General features: G+C 42.0%; 1 protein-coding gene across 1 annotated transcript in view; it reads right to left on the reverse strand.

Annotated features, from left to right (window-relative positions):
- DNAH3 (dynein axonemal heavy chain 3) overlaps positions 1-18,987 on the reverse strand; it is a 373,397-nt gene that overhangs the window by 269,187 nt on the left and 85,223 nt on the right. The window contains exons 10-13 of the mRNA XM_044304498.1: positions 18,261-18,483; positions 16,712-16,787; positions 16,345-16,528; positions 11,265-11,454 (exon numbers count right to left, since the gene is read on the reverse strand). Of these exons, the coding sequence (XP_044160433.1) occupies positions 11,265-11,454; positions 16,345-16,528; positions 16,712-16,787; positions 18,261-18,483 (673 nt within the window). The remainder of the gene's footprint in view (positions 1-11,264; positions 11,455-16,344; positions 16,529-16,711; positions 16,788-18,260; positions 18,484-18,987) is intronic.

The following is an 18,987-nucleotide window of genomic DNA, read 5'->3' on the forward strand; positions in this document are numbered from 1 at the left end:
GCACTAAGATTAAAACGCTGCTATCTTTAATTCCCTACTGCATATGAAAATGGTATGTAAAGATGAGCGGACATATGGTGACCCCCCCCGCTCCCCCAGTATCATGAATACCGTGATTAGTAAAATCTTCTCGAGGAAGAAAGAGTGATCTGCGTTAGAAGAGGCTGTGTTAAATCAAGGATTAGTCTTCTTTCCTTACCGCAGGAAAAAGTGGAACATTTCCCACCTCTCCCTCCTCCATATGAGTCAGATGAAAGTTTTCAGAACTTATTTATGTATTACCTGGAGTGCAGCAACAGGACAGTTCTGGCATGGCCTTTATCTCCGAGAACAGCAAGTCTAGAAGTTGGCAGCATGGAGCCACAATTACAGATCATGCTAGTTTTAGAAAGATATATTGACACCAGACAAGGCCACAGACGTGATAGAGCAGGGTTCCCCACATGAGAACCATCCCTCTATGTGCCAGAACAAAAGTACTACTCAGCAGGTCAATGCATTAAACAGATGGCCACTCATTTGTGTGATTGCTGGAAAAGAGAGAAGCTTCAAAAAAAAATAAAAAATCATGAAGACAATCCATTTCAGACAGGTCGGAAAAGTGTTCTCTGCCTCTACAGGGCACTTATCTTGACTATATATATATATATATATATATATATATATATATATATTAGATTTGGCTTGGGGCTACTCCTATGGACTTTATCTAAGTGGCCCCACTGGTCATTATCGTTTAATTCCTATACTTTGTATGTTTGACTCCACTGCTACCTCTCAAAGTAGCCTCTGTTCAGGTGACTGCTAACCCAGGCGGTTAAGAGACACCGGTGCAGAGCACCAAGGCTTCGGGGACCATCATAGTCAAGGACAGGCTGAAGTCAGGACAGGCAGGATTCATGCAACCAATTTGAGCAGCTCAGGACCATAATGAAGATCAGGCAAAGGCCAGGTCGGGCAGTGAAGGGACAAATCCAGAAATCAGGCAGAAGTCAGTACATGGGCAGATGAACGACAAACAGCACACTTCTGCCGGAAACTAAAGAACGAAAATCTATTGCTCAGACACCATTGCACAGTTGGACAAGGTGCCTTAAATACCCCAGGGAGGTCTGCCATATGCTGTAGCTTAAAGCGTGTACACACAGGTCATTTAAGGACCCAAAAGATCGCACACAGTCACCCTAAGGGTAGACGGGAGCATAGCAACAAAAAGTAGGCTGCAGCCTGTGTGCTACTCTGGTAGCCAGACCCAACGGGCAGGAGGAGAGAGACACCGGACGGTCCAAGCTGATGGAGCAGCGGCCATGCCCTCCGGGAGGAGACATACAATGTGAGACTGATATTGGCGAGGTCCTGGAGGAAACATATTTTTTCCTAGTACTCTCTCTTATACATTTAAGATGGGTTAATCTTGGTGGACAGCTATGTATTCCAAACTAAAATATGATATAGGATGGGCAGTAGACAAAATAGATGGCTTCCTCCATACAAGATCTACTGTATGTTGTGGAGGAGTAGTTAGCAACATCTGTGGTTGTACTCACTAAGGCAGTGTTCACACCTGCTGACACCTTTAATCTTTCTCTACTAAAGCAAACATAATTGTACACACCTCCCACTGCTTGAAGTGAAAACAATTTTTGGCTATAAACTGCCTAAAAATATCAGCATGCTTCCATAATAAACTATAGAAGGTTTTGTGCCTTTTGGGGCAATGGATGGTACACTACGACCAATAACATTAATGGTAAACCAGTTGGCGCAACTGGGTCAGTCTGTTTTAAGGCCAGGGCGATGATAGTCGCTTGTGAGTCGTGTTAAATCTGTGGCATAACGATAATTGAAGCCATGTGAACGCTGAAAATTGGGTGATATTTTCCTAAATGGCTGCTGGATTCTTCCTTAGTAAAAACTGTATGAAAACCTCAATGTACAGTTGTCATACCAAACAGGGGATTAAAGGAGAATTAAGCACTTTATTACAAGATAATCTCCTAACATTTGCTGAGACACTTCACTAGGAAAAGACAAGAGGAAAGGCCTTGAACCTGGAGCAGGTTCTGTTCTGTATTGTTGTGTGTTCTACAAATCCCCCCAAGGGCACCTGCATTCCTAATATGCTCTCCTCTGCGGAGGCCGTCAGGAGTTCTTTACATATGCTTTTCCATATTGGTGGGATGAGTACAAGCACTTCGGAGAATATATTCTTGTATATACAGAAGATCTGCATATCTTAACAGTCTGTGCCCCTCTAGAAGATGCAGTCTTAACCCCTTAGTGACTACTAATACGCCTTTGTACTGACGTACACAACAGGGTTTTTAGCTAAACAGCTGGCTTTAATCAATCATTACATGTTCCCAAAATGGTGCATTGAAAACTATAACTTATCCAGCAAAAAATAAGACCCCATACAAGTACATTGATGAAAAAACAAAAACGTTATAGCTCATGGAATGCAATTTAAAAAAAATGTGCGTGGTCACTAATTAAAGGGGTTTTCCGGGATTACTATGGCTATTAGCAAATATGCTCACTTAGTTGCTCACCTCATGTACAGTCGTGGCCAAAAGTTTTGAGAATGACACAAATATTAGTTTTCACAAAGTTTGCTGCTAAACTGCTTTTAGATCTTTGTTTCAGTTGTTTCTGTGATGTAGTGAAATATAATTACACGCACTTCATACGTTTCAAAGGCTTTTATCGACAATTACATGACATTTATGCAAAGAGTCAGTATTTGCAGTGTTGGCCCTTCTTTTTCAGGACCTCTGCAATTCGACTGGGCATGCTCTCAATCAACTTCTGGGCCAATTCCTGACTGATAGCAACCCATTGTTCCACCCGCCTCTTGAGGATTGACCACAAGTTCTCAATGGGATTAAGATCTGGGGAGTTTCCAGGCCATGGACCCAAAATGTCAACGTTTTGGTCCCCGAGCCACTTAGTTATCACTTTTGCCTTATGGCACGGTGCTCCATCGTGCTGGAAAATGCATTGTTCTTCACCAAACTGTTGTTGGAGGAAGTTGCTGTTGGAGGGTGTTTTGGTACAATTCTTTATTCATGGCTGTGTTTTTGGGCAAAATTGTGAGTGAGCCCACTCCCTTGGATAAGAAGCAACCCCACACATGAATGGTCTCAGGATTCTTTACTGTTGGCATGACACAGGACTGATGGTAGCGCTCACCTTTTCTTCTCCGGACAAGCCTTTTTCCTCATGCCCCAAACAATCGGAAAGAGGCTTTATCGGAGAATATGACTTTGCCCCAGTCCTCAGCAGTCCATTCACCATATTTTCTGCAGAAGATAAATCTGTCAGTGATGTTTTTTTTGTTAGAGAAGTGGCTTCTTTGCTGCCCTTCTTGACACCAGGCCATCTTCCAAAAGTCTTTGCCTCACTGTGCGTGCAGATGCGCTCACACCTGCCTGCTGCCATTCCTGAGCAAGCTCTGCACTGGTGGCACTCCGATCCCGCAGCTGAATCCTTTTTTAGGAGACGATCCTGGCGCTTGCTGGACTTTCTTAGACGCCCTGAAGCCTTCTTAACAAGAATTGAACCTCTTTCCTTGAAGTTCTTGATTATCCTATAAATTGTTGATTGAGGTGCAATCTTAGTAGCCACAATATCCTTGCCTGTGAAGCCATTTTTATGCAATGCAATGATGGCTGCACGCGTTTCTTTGCAGGTCACCATGGTTAACAATGGAAGAACAATGATTTCAAGCATCACCCTCCTTTTAACAGGTCAAGTCTGCCATTTTAACCTAATCAGCCTGACATAATGATCTCCAGCCTTGTGCTCGTCAACATTCTCACCTGAGTTAACAAGACGATTACTGAAATGATCTCAACAGGTCCTTTAATGACAGCAATGAAATACAGTGGAAAGGTTTTTTTGGGATTAAGTTCATTTTCATGGCAAAGAAGGACTATGCAATTCATCTGATCACTCTTCATAACATTCTGGAGTATATGCAAATTGCTATTATAAAAACTTAAGCAGCAACTTTTCCAATTTTCTATATTTATGTAATTCTCAAAACTTTTGGCCACGACTGTACATCTTCCCATTGCTTTTTTCAGTTTGGACTCTCCTGACTCATTTTCTCCATGTAAACCTATCCCTTTGGTTGGTTTACATCCTGTAGGTAGCACTTCCTGTTGCTGTGTCCAACCGAACCCATGATGCACTTCTCTTTTTTCTGCCACACCTCCAGCACCTCCCCTAACAACAGTTAGTTTATAGCTCCTCCCACCCAGCTAGTTACATAGAATCTCCCCTATCACTGCCCGCCCATGGACATGACATCACAGGAAATAAGAAAGAGCTGCATGGACTTGGTCATAGGATAACTAAAGGAAAAATAAATACATTACAAAATTACAGCAACCTTCATAAAGGATTATTTTAAAGGATGTTGATGCAAACTGGAATAACCCTTTAAGAGCTATATTTGTGGATTGAATTTTGACTAATACTGAGCTATTTGACAGCTGTGGGACCTGCTCCCTGATATACCGCATCTGGCCAGCATAACGCGGCTTGTCAGCTGCAGCCTTAGAACAGTTCCCAAAAGTGGCACTGTAGCAACTGAAAGATTTGGCAAACATATGGGAATTTAATCCTACTTTTAGGTAAAGTATGGTCATGTACATGAGCCCTATATTTGTATATGCAAACCTCCTAATTAAGCCCTGGCTCTCTGGCCCCCATTTTGGTCCGTTCACAAGTTTTAGATTGTGTGCAGGCACAGATCTAAAAACATTTCTGCTGCGCTGAAAGTTCCCAAGAGCACAGTGGCCTCCAAAAAGTTTGGAACAACCAGGACTCTTCCTAGAGCTGGCTGCCCCACCAAAGTAAGCAACTAGGGGAAAAGGGTCCTGGTAAGACCCAATAACCTAATGGTCACTCTGACAGACCTCCAACGATCCTGCAAATGGAAGAAACTTCCAGAACCTCAACCATCACTGCAGCACTCCACCAATCTGGGCTTTATGGCAAAGTGGCCAGAAAATGTTAGTTCTCAGTAAAAGACACATGAAAGACCACGTGAAGTTTAAAACAATAAAAATAAAAAAAAAGCACCTAAAGGACTCTCAAGATTCTGAAAAAACGGATTCTCTGGTCTAAAGGAACGAAGATTGCACTTTTTGGCCTCAATTCTAAGCGTCATCTGTGCTCATCACTTGCCCAATACCAACACTACAGTGAAGCATGGTGGGGTGCTGTGTTTTTTGGGGTTTTTTTTTATGGTTGCGACAGGGAGATCAGAGTTGAGGAAAGGCTGACCAAAGTACCAAGATATTCTTAATGGAAATCTGTTCCAGAGTGCTCTGGACCTCAGACGGAACTGAAGGTTTACCTTCCAACAAGACAATTAACCTAAAAACATAGCCAAAACAACAGAGGGCTTGCTTGGGACAACTCTGTGAATGTCCTCGAGTGGCACAGCCAGAGCCCTGACTTGAACCCAATCGAACATCTCTGGAGAGACCTGAAAATGGCTGTCCACTGACAGTCCCATCCAACCTGACAGAACTTGAGAGAATCTGCAGAGAAGAATGGAGGATAATCCACAAATCCAGGTGTGCAAACCTTGTAGCATCATACTCAAGAAGATTGGAGGCTGTAATCACTGCCAAAGGTGCTTTGACTAACCACAAGCATTCTGTTTTCACTTTGTCATTATGGGGTATTGAGTGGAGAATGACGGGGGAAAATTTATATTTTTTTTGTTTTAGCATAAGGTTGCAACATAACAAAAAGTGAAACAAGTGGAAGGGTCTAAAGGTCTAAAACTTTCTGAATGCTAGAGCAGGTGCTGGATTCAAAGTTATTCTCAGTATCTTCACTGCACTGATTGATTTCTGAGAAGATATTACAGCTCCACAAAGCTCATCTATGCTGAAGGTACAGTAATATTACAGCACAGATGAGCTTTGATGGCAGCCAAATTACATATCATTAACTTGTGCCTTAGTGACCAATTACATAAGGCTTCCACAATAAGGTATGCACAAATGAGAATTCAATTGCTACACTTTCCGATCTGAACGTGAAATTAAACTGAAAAATAGGACTTTAGTTTTATTATACACCATGAAGCTCGTGATGATCACGGGATACTTGTGTCTTGCTGTATTCTCAGCTGACCTTCTTTCTCTTCAAGCTTATGGGATATGGCATGTTCTTTTATTCCAATATCACGGTTTTCCAGAAACATAAAATCTCGCAGCACACTAGTAGCAACACTTCATGTCAGTAGTGCAGTCAGTTGTGTATGAACAAACTGACAATAGGGTGTGCCTTGTCCGTAGGGTGTGCCCCTACAGTCTGTCCGTAGGGTAATTTCTATTTGGTCTACAAGAGGAGATCTTGGTGGCAGCGGCTCTAGATTTGACTGCGTTAACTTAGACAGCATGTTGGCAGACCTCAGAACAAGGTACATACACTGAAACAGCTCAGCATCAGAGATCCCTTACATTAGGCTGCGTTCACTTTTGCTGTGTCATTTCAGAAAAATTCTGAAAAACTAATATATAACGGCAGTGCCAAATCGGTCGAATGACATATACCAAAGGCACCAATGGACGCCATTGACTATAATGGTGGTATGGACGTTCCCGTGACAGGTGGCAGGAGATCGGTGAGACTGGCAACACGTGGTTGATCTGACATGTTTTCCTAGGGATCAATAGGCGTCTGTGTTGTTTCTGGTAATGGCCACACCCTTGCCTCAGGTGTTGCTAATGCAGTCATTTAACCTTCCTTATTTATAGTTGCTTCTCCCACAATGCTGTGCAGTTTATAGCTTCACTTTCAGTTTTGGATTGGAGTTCCGGGTGCTTCCATTGCTTCTTTGAAGTTAAGTCTTTCCTTCCCTTTTGTATTTTGTTGGTTTCTGTGAGTTGCATTTCCCTATTGTTTGTTTAGGCCTTGGGGAGACTCCTGTTTGTCCTTCCTTTTGGAGGACAGGTAGTCTCACCCCTGCCATTAGTACCAGGGTCCTATAGGACTAGATAGGACTCTAGTATGACTGTGTATGAACACACCTACCTCAGGGGTCTGTTCATACTGGTAGTCAGTCAGGATTTTTGTTATGGTTATAGTTCTCTGGCCTGATCCCCTGTCCCCCCTTCCCTCTTGCTCAGTGTGGTGTTTCCCTCCCACACCGAACTGTGACAAATGGAGCCTTTGGGTTACAGCTGTGGTGCCCACCATGTTTCCGAACAGAATAGTACAGCATGCTGGGCTTTGTGTCTTGCACTTCTGACAAAATCTGTGACAGAGGTTACTCTGATGCAGATGTGAACAAAGCCATAGAGAAAAGAAGGTAACAATGAAAGGTGGTTGGAGAAGAGGAGCATGAGGCGTCTTCAGCAGATCTTTAGATTGTGACAGCGTTTAGAAATGTCATATAAGCTTAATGATTTTTTTTGTATGTGACTGACCTACTCGATCCTGGTAGGCACCAGTATATAGCGGCGTAGTGATCTAAACATCAGGTACACAGTAGTAATGATATGTGTGGATAGTCATAAGAGATTGGTGATACATATGACAATATTCCAACTGTGCAGTACAGAACTGATTACTTACGGTGCTGAAGATCCCCTGTCACATAATATGTGGGCAGCAGGGGTATACACTGTAGAAGCAAGTCTGTGAAGTGCCCTTCTAAGTCCAATTTGTATCTGGTACGTGTGTGAAACCAGCCAGCAAAGTGTTTTTTACATATAAGGGATGAAAAAAGCTTTACATACCTTACCAATCCCCTGCCCCCGACGTTCAGATGCTTACCGGCCCCGCTGGTCTCCATTTCCTGGTCCCGACTTGACACTCTCAGAAAATAGAAGGGGATGACAGCTGCTGGATGATCAGGCATCTCCAGGAGGGCAGTGTGTGATGTGAGTAATGCTTCTTTTTTTTTCTGCCCCATATATAAAATATGCACTCGCACTAAACACCCCCTAGTAATAGTCCCACCACATGTACCACCATCCCTATTTTCCAACAACTCTTCCAATAAGTTGTTAAATTACTTTATTTCCCTCAAACTACTTTAAAGGGGTTGTCTAGAAAAGATTGGTGTAACAGAATATAACAAGTCATACTCACCTCACACTTCCCCCCCACCGCTCCCTTTCTGATGCTTCCCAGGTTCCCGCCAGTCTCTACCTACTGGTCCCTCTTGACACAGATATGTGACCACTCAGCCGATCACGGACTAAGGAGAGTCACCATTGTGGTCAGTGATTTCCTGTGTGGAGAGGGACCAGGAAGTAGAGACTGGAAGTGAACTGGTGGAACGGGAGTGGCAGGGGATCGGTGAGGTGAGCATTGTTTCTTTTATTATTTTACACCGTTCTGAGCCTTTGAATATTTTTTTAACCATCCGGACAACCTCTTTAATCTGTGTTAGATACAGTGAAACTGGGTTTTTGATTTGTTCACCTACGTCTATGCATTTTCATGTCCATTGCTTTCACCTATTGTTCATTAGTGAGCTATTTCTGTTGTTTTGTTTTTCAAATCTCTTTTCCATACGGTATATGGTCATTTCCTTTTACAAAAAATGGTGAATTCATATCTTGTAAAATACTATTCTTAAATACAGCTGATTTTAATATGATATTTAGGCTGTCTCAGCAAATTCGGGACTGTTGGCAACTATGGATAATGTATTTTTTTTGTGTTTATTAGAATTTGAGGCCATATGAAGTGAACCATAATTTTTATAGAGCCTATAAAACTAAATTAATACATTAGAAAGGAATACTGTATATCTCATACAGCACACGATAAACTCTAGACCGGGCGGCCAGTCATGCATCAAGCCTGACACTTGCATCCCCTCCTCTGACAGACTGTGCTTACAGACTACTCCCTGTGGAGTCTATAATTCAGACTTGGCAGGGATAGGTGCATAACATGGACAGTAATATTGCTGCTGGCAAGAGGGAGAAATACCTGATCTTCCGGGAGAGTAGTTCAGCGTGTGTTCAAACCATATGATAATATGGAAGGTAAGTCGATTACTATGACAATTTGTGACCCCTAAGCCCGACCGCTGTTTGATTTTCATTTGGCAGAAATAAGTTGATGTGATAAACGGATGTTTAATTTAATCAGTTTGCTCTGGTGATTTAAGCTTCAGCGGCAGTAAATAGGTCAGACAAGCTATTGACTTGAAGATTATGAATTTTTTATAGTCCTCAAGATTGCAATCTATATTTCCGATTTCCAGATTTCCGTTTGTAAAGATCATAGCAGTCCGACACGAGATTACATGTCTAGTAATTAAAAGGCTCTTTTGGTAATTGACTTATCAATCAGAGTTTGCACTGTCGGTCTAGATTTGTCAGGGCGGTCCAGGGGGAAGCAACGGTGGCAGGATATTAATTGTGGACCAGCGAATAAATGCATTAAATAAAACTGCGTGACAAACCGTACCCTTCAAAGAGGAGCAACCTCTGTCACCGAGATTAATTAGAATCTGTGTACCTGCCATGGTAAGAGCTGATCTACAGCTCAAGATATTAGGCCTCGTGGACACACTTGTGTCCGTATTTCGGTCCGCAAACAATGGCTACGCAAAATACAGATACCTTCCATGGGCATTCAGCGTCTTTCTCACTTCCATCAATAGAAAGGACTATTCCAGTTCACAATAAGGACCAGACCAGGACATGTTCGATAATTTGGGGAGAAGCCATATGGATATATAAAAAATATGTCTGTGTGCATGGCTCCATAGAAATGCATGGGTCAGTGTGCTGTCCGCAAAAAATTTAGATTTTTACAGCTTTCATTTCAGTCAACAGTAACTGCATACATTCCTCTGCATTGAGCTCTCCCTAGTGGTGGCTGCAGACAGCGAGTTTTGTGATAGAAGGGAAGCAGGAGATTTATCAATGAATCTATGCCAGTTGCACGGCGTGAATACACTGAGAAATGTAGTGGCCAAAATAAGCTCCATATTTATGAAGCCTCTGGGTGAGGCCAAGAGTGACTTTTTTATTACTTTTTTTTTTAATTAAAACTTTGTTCACTTAAAAAAAAAAAAAAAAAAATCATCAGAAATCTGGGGAGCTTTGCGATGTGCATTGCCTGGGAGTGATTGACACAGGCGTACTCGGAAACACTTTTGGACAGCCCCTACAATCTGTAAGGCCCCAACAGATGATGTAATGCAGACAAGCTGGTTCCTCCAGAAAGAAAGAAGCTCTCTGCAGTGATACTCCTCTTTTGCTAACAGAGAGGGACCCAAGCGGGTGATGCACCTCTATTAGAGTCGGTTTACACCTCTGCTTAAGGCACAGCCTGCCGGAATTCACTGAATCCGGCCTAGTGAGATACTGCTCTTGTCCCCCAGACCCCACTGACTTCTTTCCAGCGAAATGCCGGCTTACGGCCAAACAAAAAACATTGCATGCGGCCGGGTATGGGTATGGCTGTGAATGGCAGTATCTGGCTAGGCCAGATCCAGTGATCTCCAGCAGGCTGTTCTCTGCTGGAACAGCCCGGCAGATCAATTAAACTGAGGTGTGAACCTACCCTCAAGGCGGGTTTACACTGGCCGATAGAACAGCCGATTGTCAGGAAGGAAGCGTTCCTTCCCAACAGTCGGCTGTTCACTCAGTGAAGGAAATTTACATGCAACGATCTCCTTCACAGTAGGAGGTATCATTGTTTTTGGGCAGCAGATGGCAGTTTAGACAGCACAATCTGCTGCCAAGGAACGATAATTGCAGCGCCTGCACGAATGACAGGATCATTCAACGAACGAGCATTTCCCTTGTTCATCTGGTAATCAGAGGCACAATTAGATGGCCAGATAATCGGTAATGAGCGTTCACAGAAACACTCGTTCCCGATAATCTGGCCGATTACTGGTAAGTGTAAATCTAGCATTAGAAATGAAACGGGGCTGTCTAAATCAGGAACCAATTATTTAGATAAACTTGCATTAAATGGGACAACTGGACACGGGGTATATACCTTTTCTTATCCCTGTGCGTCTACACAAGTTTGACAAAATTGAAGTCACAAAATATGTAGTAAGCATTCCTGTCTTACAAGAATGAATCTGCAAAAAAATCGGCTTTCAAATGCTCTGTGTCTTGTAGATTATGCCGACGAGAGCCAAAAATAAGTACAAAGAACTGTTCCCATCCAAGGTGTCCCTACAGAAATACTAATGATGTTTATTCCATTCCCTTTTACAATGGGACAAATGATGAAGAATGAGTTCTCACCGATACTTTTCCTAAGGCTCGTGTAGTAATCATATGCAATCTCTTCTTTTATTTCTTGCAGCAATTTCTCCAGAGATGGGTTTTTTAAGAGTTGGCTGGGAACACTTGTTAAGATTTTGTCCATCTGCTCCTTCTCCTGGGGTGCCAGCATTTCTGTCTGAATTTCGTGGTGTATGTAGTGGAAATACCTCTGAAACAGTTACCGAGATTGTGGTTTAGTATCTAGCATAAGGGAAGACGTACATAATAGGATATGCATGAAAGAAGAGTTTTTCCAAATCAACTGGAAGTTTGCTCCCTGTACAAACTGAAAAATGAATCATTTACACAAGATTTTGCAGATCCCAAAATTGTTATAGGTACCTCATTATTAGGGCATATGCACACGGACATATGTATTTTGCAGTCCGCAAAACATGGATCTTCAAAAAATACGGATGACGTCCATGTGCGTTCCGTACATTGCAAAACGGAACAGCTGGCCCCTAATAGAACAGTCCTATCCCTGTCTGTAATGCGGACAATAATAGGACATGTTCTATATTTTTGTGGAACGGACATACAGAAACAGAATGCACACTGAGTAACTTCTGTTTTTTCTTGTTGACCCAATATGGTTCCACATCCGGCCGCAAAAAAACGGAACCAACACGGAAGGAAAATACGTTCATGTGTGTGAGCCCTTAGACTGCTCTTTCCTAGTAAAGAACCTATTATCTAAATACAGTGCTTAGGGCTTGGGGCACCTTTGGCACATTTTTTATTATTGCATTCTACTCAGTTTAGGCTAAAAATCAATCTTTCACATAGCCTTTATTAAACATTTCCCACAGTTTTCCCTGTACAGCTTTCAGTTTCTGTGTACTTACAGACTGGCAGGCTCTCTCTTCGCAGAGAATCCCTTCAGACAGTAGATCTGATGGCAGGATTTGTAATCCTTTTCTCTGAACTTCTGACAGTTCATAAACACTCATTTAAAGTGAACGTGTCAGAAAATGACTTATTATTTAAATCACATTTTTGTGTTAAGCATGCTTCTCATTAGAATTTTTGGCGATTTTTTTATTTTTTTTTTAAACATTTTTCCATGTCACTGTATTTAAAGAAATGTATATAATCCTGCAATTTTCACACTGGTGACTTGGCCTAATAATAGGCGAGGATTTCCTATTCTGTACAGGTAACTCTTCAGTAGCTATTATCATTATGCCTACAGCTAAAATTATAATGACAAGTAACACCGCTATACACAATGCCTTGAAAAAGTATTCATACCTCTTGAACTTTTCCATATTTTTTCATGTTACAACTACAAACTTAAATGTATTTTATTGGGATTTTATATGACAGACCAACACAAAGTAGCAAGTATGTGTGAAGTGAAAAGAAAAATCATACATGGTTTTCAAAATGTTAATGAATAAATCTGGAAGCCTTCAGATGTGCAAAGCACATCGTTTTAAGCTAAATTCTTATCAAACTGATAAGAACTGAGATAGAGTGAGGTTCTGACCTGTCAGGAGTTCAGAGATAAGGTATCTATCTTTCAGAGCTGCTGTCTGATTGAATTAACTGTGAAGGGAGAGCCTGCCAGTCTGCAAATGACAGAAACTGAAAGCTGTACAGGATCAATTGAAAAAATAATTTTTAGTCCAAAATTAGAAGAATGCTATAATAAAATTAAGCATTACACAGCGCTCATACAAATGAGTGGGTTGTCTATGTAATGCAGGACAGGACAGATCCTCCAATGTGAGAGACACTCTTTGTAACCAATCTGGCCAAAAAATGAGGATCCTGATCAGGAGAGGAGAAACTTACTCTAATTAACAGAAAATTCCCTTATAGGATGCAAAATAGGTTTTGTAATCTGGACGATCCCTTTCATGGGCATTTCACCCCAATAAAAAATAAAATAAAATAAAAATATTATTAATTTTGTCAAACTGAAAAAGTGTGTTATACTCTGTTATTTTAGGTTAAGCTTCATGGTAATCATAGGTGACAGCCTGGGGTCTATCAACCAGCTTTCTCAAGACTTCTAAGCAGCCAGTCTTCCGAGCTACCCAGCAATATAGTGGTTACCACTGGTGCCTTGCAGCGCTGGGGTCCTAAGTTCCAATCCAACCAAGGACACCACCTGCATGGAGTTTGCATGTCCTCCTCATGTTTGTAGGTTTTCTCCCACACTCCAGACATACTGATAGGGGATCTGGATTGTGAGCACAGAGAGTGATGACAATGTCTGTGCTGTGGAATATGTCACTGCTATATAAGTGAGTAAAATGAATATATTGGAGCAAGGGATGTAGCTTTTAAGAAGCAGGTAGGTTTGCTGTTCAGCAGTATTGAGCACCATTGACAACCCACGAGGGGGTTATAATTCGCTACTTTTATTAACTAAAAGTTAAGACATTTTAGGGTGAATGATATGCTTTAAACCTCTTTTGATGTTGATTGCAGCAGATGAGAATCAGATTTTTTTTAGGATGCAAATTGCTGAGAGATCAAAGATGAGACCCAGCAGACTCTTTCCTGCTTATAAATTCAGCTGGTGCAGTAATCTCATAGGCTTGTTGTGATGTGTATCGAGCCTGCCCAAATGAAGAGCTGTTCTCATTATGTAAATTTCCTTCTAGTTAACAACAGTTATAATCATGCAGATTTATCTCTTATGAGGACCTGTAGATTCTAAAAAAGTTTCCTCTTAAGTAAACTTCCTGTAAGATTTATAGGCGTCATAACATGTAGTAAGGAGCTAGATAAACCAAACATGCCCGATAATTAAAGTTAAAGCAAAAACAAACACAATGCAACAGCGCTCTGCAAACACAAATAATACAGTTAATAGAATAGTACAATAATAATTTATAAAGTAGCATTAGTACATTTTCTGTATTGAGTATGGCACGATTGTATTTACTTTATTATTTGTGCTTGCAGAGCGCTGTTGCATTGTGTTTGTTTTTACTTTTCTGCTTCCAGCCATGGTGACGTGCACCTGCGCACTTGGAAGTGCAGACTAACCCCCATTTTTTTCTTTGCAGTCTGCATTGGAGGTGTGGCTGACTCCATTGCTCCTAACTAACCTGTCTGTCCCATAGACTGATTTTAATTAGTGCAACTATGAGGGCTCAACCAGACGGCCGTATGCTGAAAACCAGGTCTTATCCGTGAACAGAACGCATCTCCAACGTTCCAGACCCCATCGAATGTAAGCATTTGCCCACTCAAGTCGGGATGGAGGGGGGTCATTCAGATAAATATATAATAGGTCTATGGCTACTGCAAAGGCGTCACAAGAAAATAACTCACATATGGACTATATCTGACCATACAAACCAAATTCCACAGTTCACACCTGTAAACAGTCCATGTTATAATTTACACTAACCAAAAATATAAACGCAACACTTTCGGTTTTGCTCCCATTTTGCATGAGCTGAACTCAAAGATCTGAAACATATTCTACATATGCGGATACGTTTTTGGGGGGAATTAGATGCAGACCTTTTCACTTCTTCCGTTCTACGCCTCCGCAAAACAAATAAAACTAGTCCTATACTTGTCAGTGAAAATGAGGAACTGGTCCCATTGAAGTCTATGGGTCTGCCAAAATGGGGGTCAGTTTTTTGCGGACATGCTGAACTGTCTGCAAAAAGAAACGGATCCGCATTTTTGCGGACAGCATACAGCCGTCTGAATGAGCCCTAAGGCTGTAGCCTGCTTTCCCTGTATTTATTGGGGGCCTTTTGGCACCAGGAGAAATAAAATACAGAGGGGGCTCAGCATGCATGTGGAACCTGCATTTCCTGAATTTAATGGACAGGCTAGGGCAGCACTAAAGCCTGCCTATCAGTGCTGGTGACGTCACCGGGATAACTGCTGGGCGGAATCCTCTGCCTGACAGCCCTATGGAGAGCCCGGTACATCACCGGAACTCCAGAAAATGCATTTGCCATGCGTGATTTAGCACAGAGCAAAGGAGAGCATCGAAGCATGAACTGCTCCAATGCTCAAGTCAGAGGGGCTGCCTGGGTGAAAATGGGGATATGTCCGGGTTCAGCTCTGAACCCGGACATCCCCTTTAAATGTTCTATAAGGGTAGACAGACTTTGAAGTGGGGGTGGGAGATGGGGGGTGCCCTGTTCAGGAGTCACCACTATGAGCCACAAAGGAAAGCCCCCAGTAAGAAGGGCTCTCGCTCAAGTAGACCTGATCCATCCATGAATGACATGTTCTTTGATGAAGTGAGACAATGTCACGGTACCTCCTGTGACAGAGGTTAGAAAATCTGAAAGACTGGCTGCACGCGGGGTTAACTGACAGTCTCTTGATTCTGAGTGTTGTTGCTTGGCAATGACCACACCTCTTGTCAGGTGCAGCTGAGGTCATTACTGTATTCCCTATTAAGTTTGGTCTCACACGTTTGGTCTCACACCATGCGGTTGATATTCTCTGCTTGGATTTGGAAGAGATGGTGTGTGGACATTTCCTGTGAAGTTGTACTTTGTATTTGGTTATTCCCCTGTGCTTGTTGTTACTAGGCCTCAGGGATACACTGGTTCGTTCACCTTTCACTACCTCGAGGGCATTTCAGGGCTCCTAGGGTCTAGGTTCCAACGTATGTATTTTCCCACCTTCGGGGTCTATACATACTGACAGGAGTCAGGGCCAGGTTTAGGGGTTTCCTAGGAGGTAACCTTTCCCCTCTCCCTAGCCTTGAGGCCTAGTTCTGTTTCCATTCCTTCCCCTTTATTCGTGAAAGACAACCCCTTTAACTACCTCATTGAACACACGCTTTGAGGGCATATGTGCTCTTGAATCTTGTACGATTCAAACAAAGTAAGGCTCGATTTACACAGGCATTTTTTGGCTTTTTTGTGTGTTCTGAGCCATTGGAAAAACACATGTAAGTTTTTTTCCGACGGCTCAATAATACATCAGAAATGCCTTGGGTAAAACCCACCCTATATGGCCTCATCTGTGAGAATAATCAGTTTACACTTCAGCGGCAGAGGACGTGTAAAAGGTTCATGTGTACTACCCCTTTAATTACAGTGCCATTTAAACCGCTCACCTCCAAGTCTCTTTGAGTCGGCTTCTCCTGTTGTTTATCTGTATCTGCTTCATGCTGCAACATAATCTGCAATTGTTCCTCTGGAGTAATAGGCTTGCTTTCCGGATAGGTCGTGGTCTCTGTGTGCGGTACGTTCTCATCACCTGACATCGGTTCTAAAGCGCTGCACCCGGCTATTATCCATCTATATAATCAAAAGCAATTCTTTTCAGGCAATTATAACTACAACACAATTTCAAGGTACTTTTGTTTACGCTCTTATCCAGGTTTTATACCTCTTTAAGTTTACACAAAACTTTAAAAAATGGATGTGTATAAAAGCCCTCCTTAGAAGCTCAGAACTTCTAAGAGTGACAAGCTGTATTACCTATTAGTGTTATATTTGCTCCTGGGAGATGGTTTTGGCTTTTTCGGGATGCATGAAACATCCTTTGAAGCTGAATCTATTAGTTAAGGAAACTGACAGCTTGTTCCTATAAGGTATGTGCATGCAACACAGGAAACGAACCATAGCAGCTTGCACTGAAAATGATCTTATTGAAAATAGTTTTATTTTATTATCTTACCAATTATGTCAATAACAAATTGATCAATACCAGTTATCAAAAAAGCATTAAGAGGAGAGCTATAAATAGAAAAGACCTGGGGCCCCAAAAATGCTGCTAAGAGATCTTTGCCAATGTATCAGTGCCCGTATGTGACACATTGGTAAAGAGACCATCAAGACCTATGTTTTTACACCAGCAATATAGTGAACGTCAGAGAGAAAATGCTCTATTTTCACCATTTTCAGTTACTGAAGTAACGCCCCGCGTCCTGCTGACAAGAACTTAGCTTACAATGTGATTCACTGGTGCTCTAAGTTATGGGGTGCAAATTTTGCATCCATAGTACAGATGATAAAAAGGAGGCCTTTTAGGACTTTGTGAAACTAGCCAATGTCGCAGCAATTATTACTATGTTTTTTGTAGAGTTAATTATTTTAAAGAAGACCTTTCACCACTCCTGACATGTCTGTTTTAATAGCTTCATGCATTCCCCATGTAATAACAATTCTGGAGCATCTAGTCTTATGTCTCTATGTTGTGACATTCCTTTATTATTTCTACTAGAAGTTATGAATGAATTGCTAGCAGTCTGCAGTAAGGGTACCGAGAGGAGGTGACCAGTTGGGGGGGGGGGGGGGTGTACCTGCACAGTGTGAAAATTACAGCACTGATTGGATAGAGTGAGTCTGTGCAGGGACGGACACACCCCCAACTTGTTACCTCCCCTCTGTACCCTTACTGCAGCCTGGTGTGGATTGGATTTGCAGAAACAAATTCAAATGATCAGTGTCAGGAGGGCATTACTGAAGACTGAGGTATGTGTAAGAAAGATTTTGGCTCAGGGCAGACATTTTGTTTCTTTCAATTATTCCTCTTGTGGCAGATCAGCCAGACTATAGGGTATTTGAGGAAACACTTATAAAACATTCATTCACTTTTCTACCACATGATGTCATTGTGATCGCCCATATTGGCTCCATTGCTGGCTTAATTCATTATTACATCACATTATACACTACATGTATCTAGAGGTTACGACCACCCTGCAATCCATAAGTGGTGGCGCGCTCATAGAGAATGACTGGAGCGGCAGGGCGCATGCTTGACCTGTCGCTTCATTAGAACAAGGGAATGGAACCCCCATTCTTGTGATCGGTGGAGGTCCCAGCAGTCGGACCTCCAACGATCAGCTAGTTATTCCCTATCCTGTGGATAGGGCATAACTTAAAAACTTTAACTATGTATATTAGACACACTATCAATTCATTAGCTGGATTTACTAAAGTTGGAAGAAATGCTCATAATAAATGGCACTGATCCTACTAACTCCACGTGTACAATGGATTGATGCAATAACGTAAAGGATACATGGCATGACTCTGTCTTTAGGTGACATCTTTGCTGTGCTCGGTCTTGGAGACGGGATCTTCTTTGCTATCTCGGCGAGCTTCAGGTCACGTGCTGCCGGTGAGAAGTTATTGGCTATGGAGTTACTGGGATTGCGGTGATAACGCTGTTCTTTGAATGGAGCTGCCAGGGTCCATGATCTGTTCTGCATCAGTGGAGGGTAATTACTGTGCAAAAGAACAAGCTAAAAAACATAAAATAAAATAATAGAATGGTGTGATGGGTATTGCCATTTTTTGGAAAATTTGTAAAAATAATGGTGTAACATTACTACTTTTAAGCATATGCAGCTTTACATAAGATTGTATCAGAGAATACAACATGGCATTGACTGCGTTCAGATCTACAGTTGCCAATTGAAATTGTTAGAGATTTTCCCATGGTTGACATTTATCACCTATTCACAGGATAGGTTATAAATGTCTGATAGCGGGGGCTCCACTTCTAGGACCCCAACCATGTTCTTTTTATCTCTCTACAAAATTGGAGGCGCAGTTTAATCTTCATTATGGGGTCCACTCTCTCCTATGGCCCTCTGTTCTACTGATAAATAAGTGTCTGAAACAAAAACAAAACAAACAATTGAAAAATTTTCATCCTGTGATGACCACCAATACTCCTTTTTTATAGTGGTCAATAAGGGGCCTTAGCTGGACTGCCACCTTTTCACGGCGGCCTAGTCTAAGCA

This window comes from Bufo gargarizans, chromosome 8 (genome assembly GCF_014858855.1).
Source record: "Bufo gargarizans isolate SCDJY-AF-19 chromosome 8, ASM1485885v1, whole genome shotgun sequence".
NCBI lineage: Eukaryota > Metazoa > Chordata > Amphibia > Anura > Bufonidae > Bufo > Bufo gargarizans.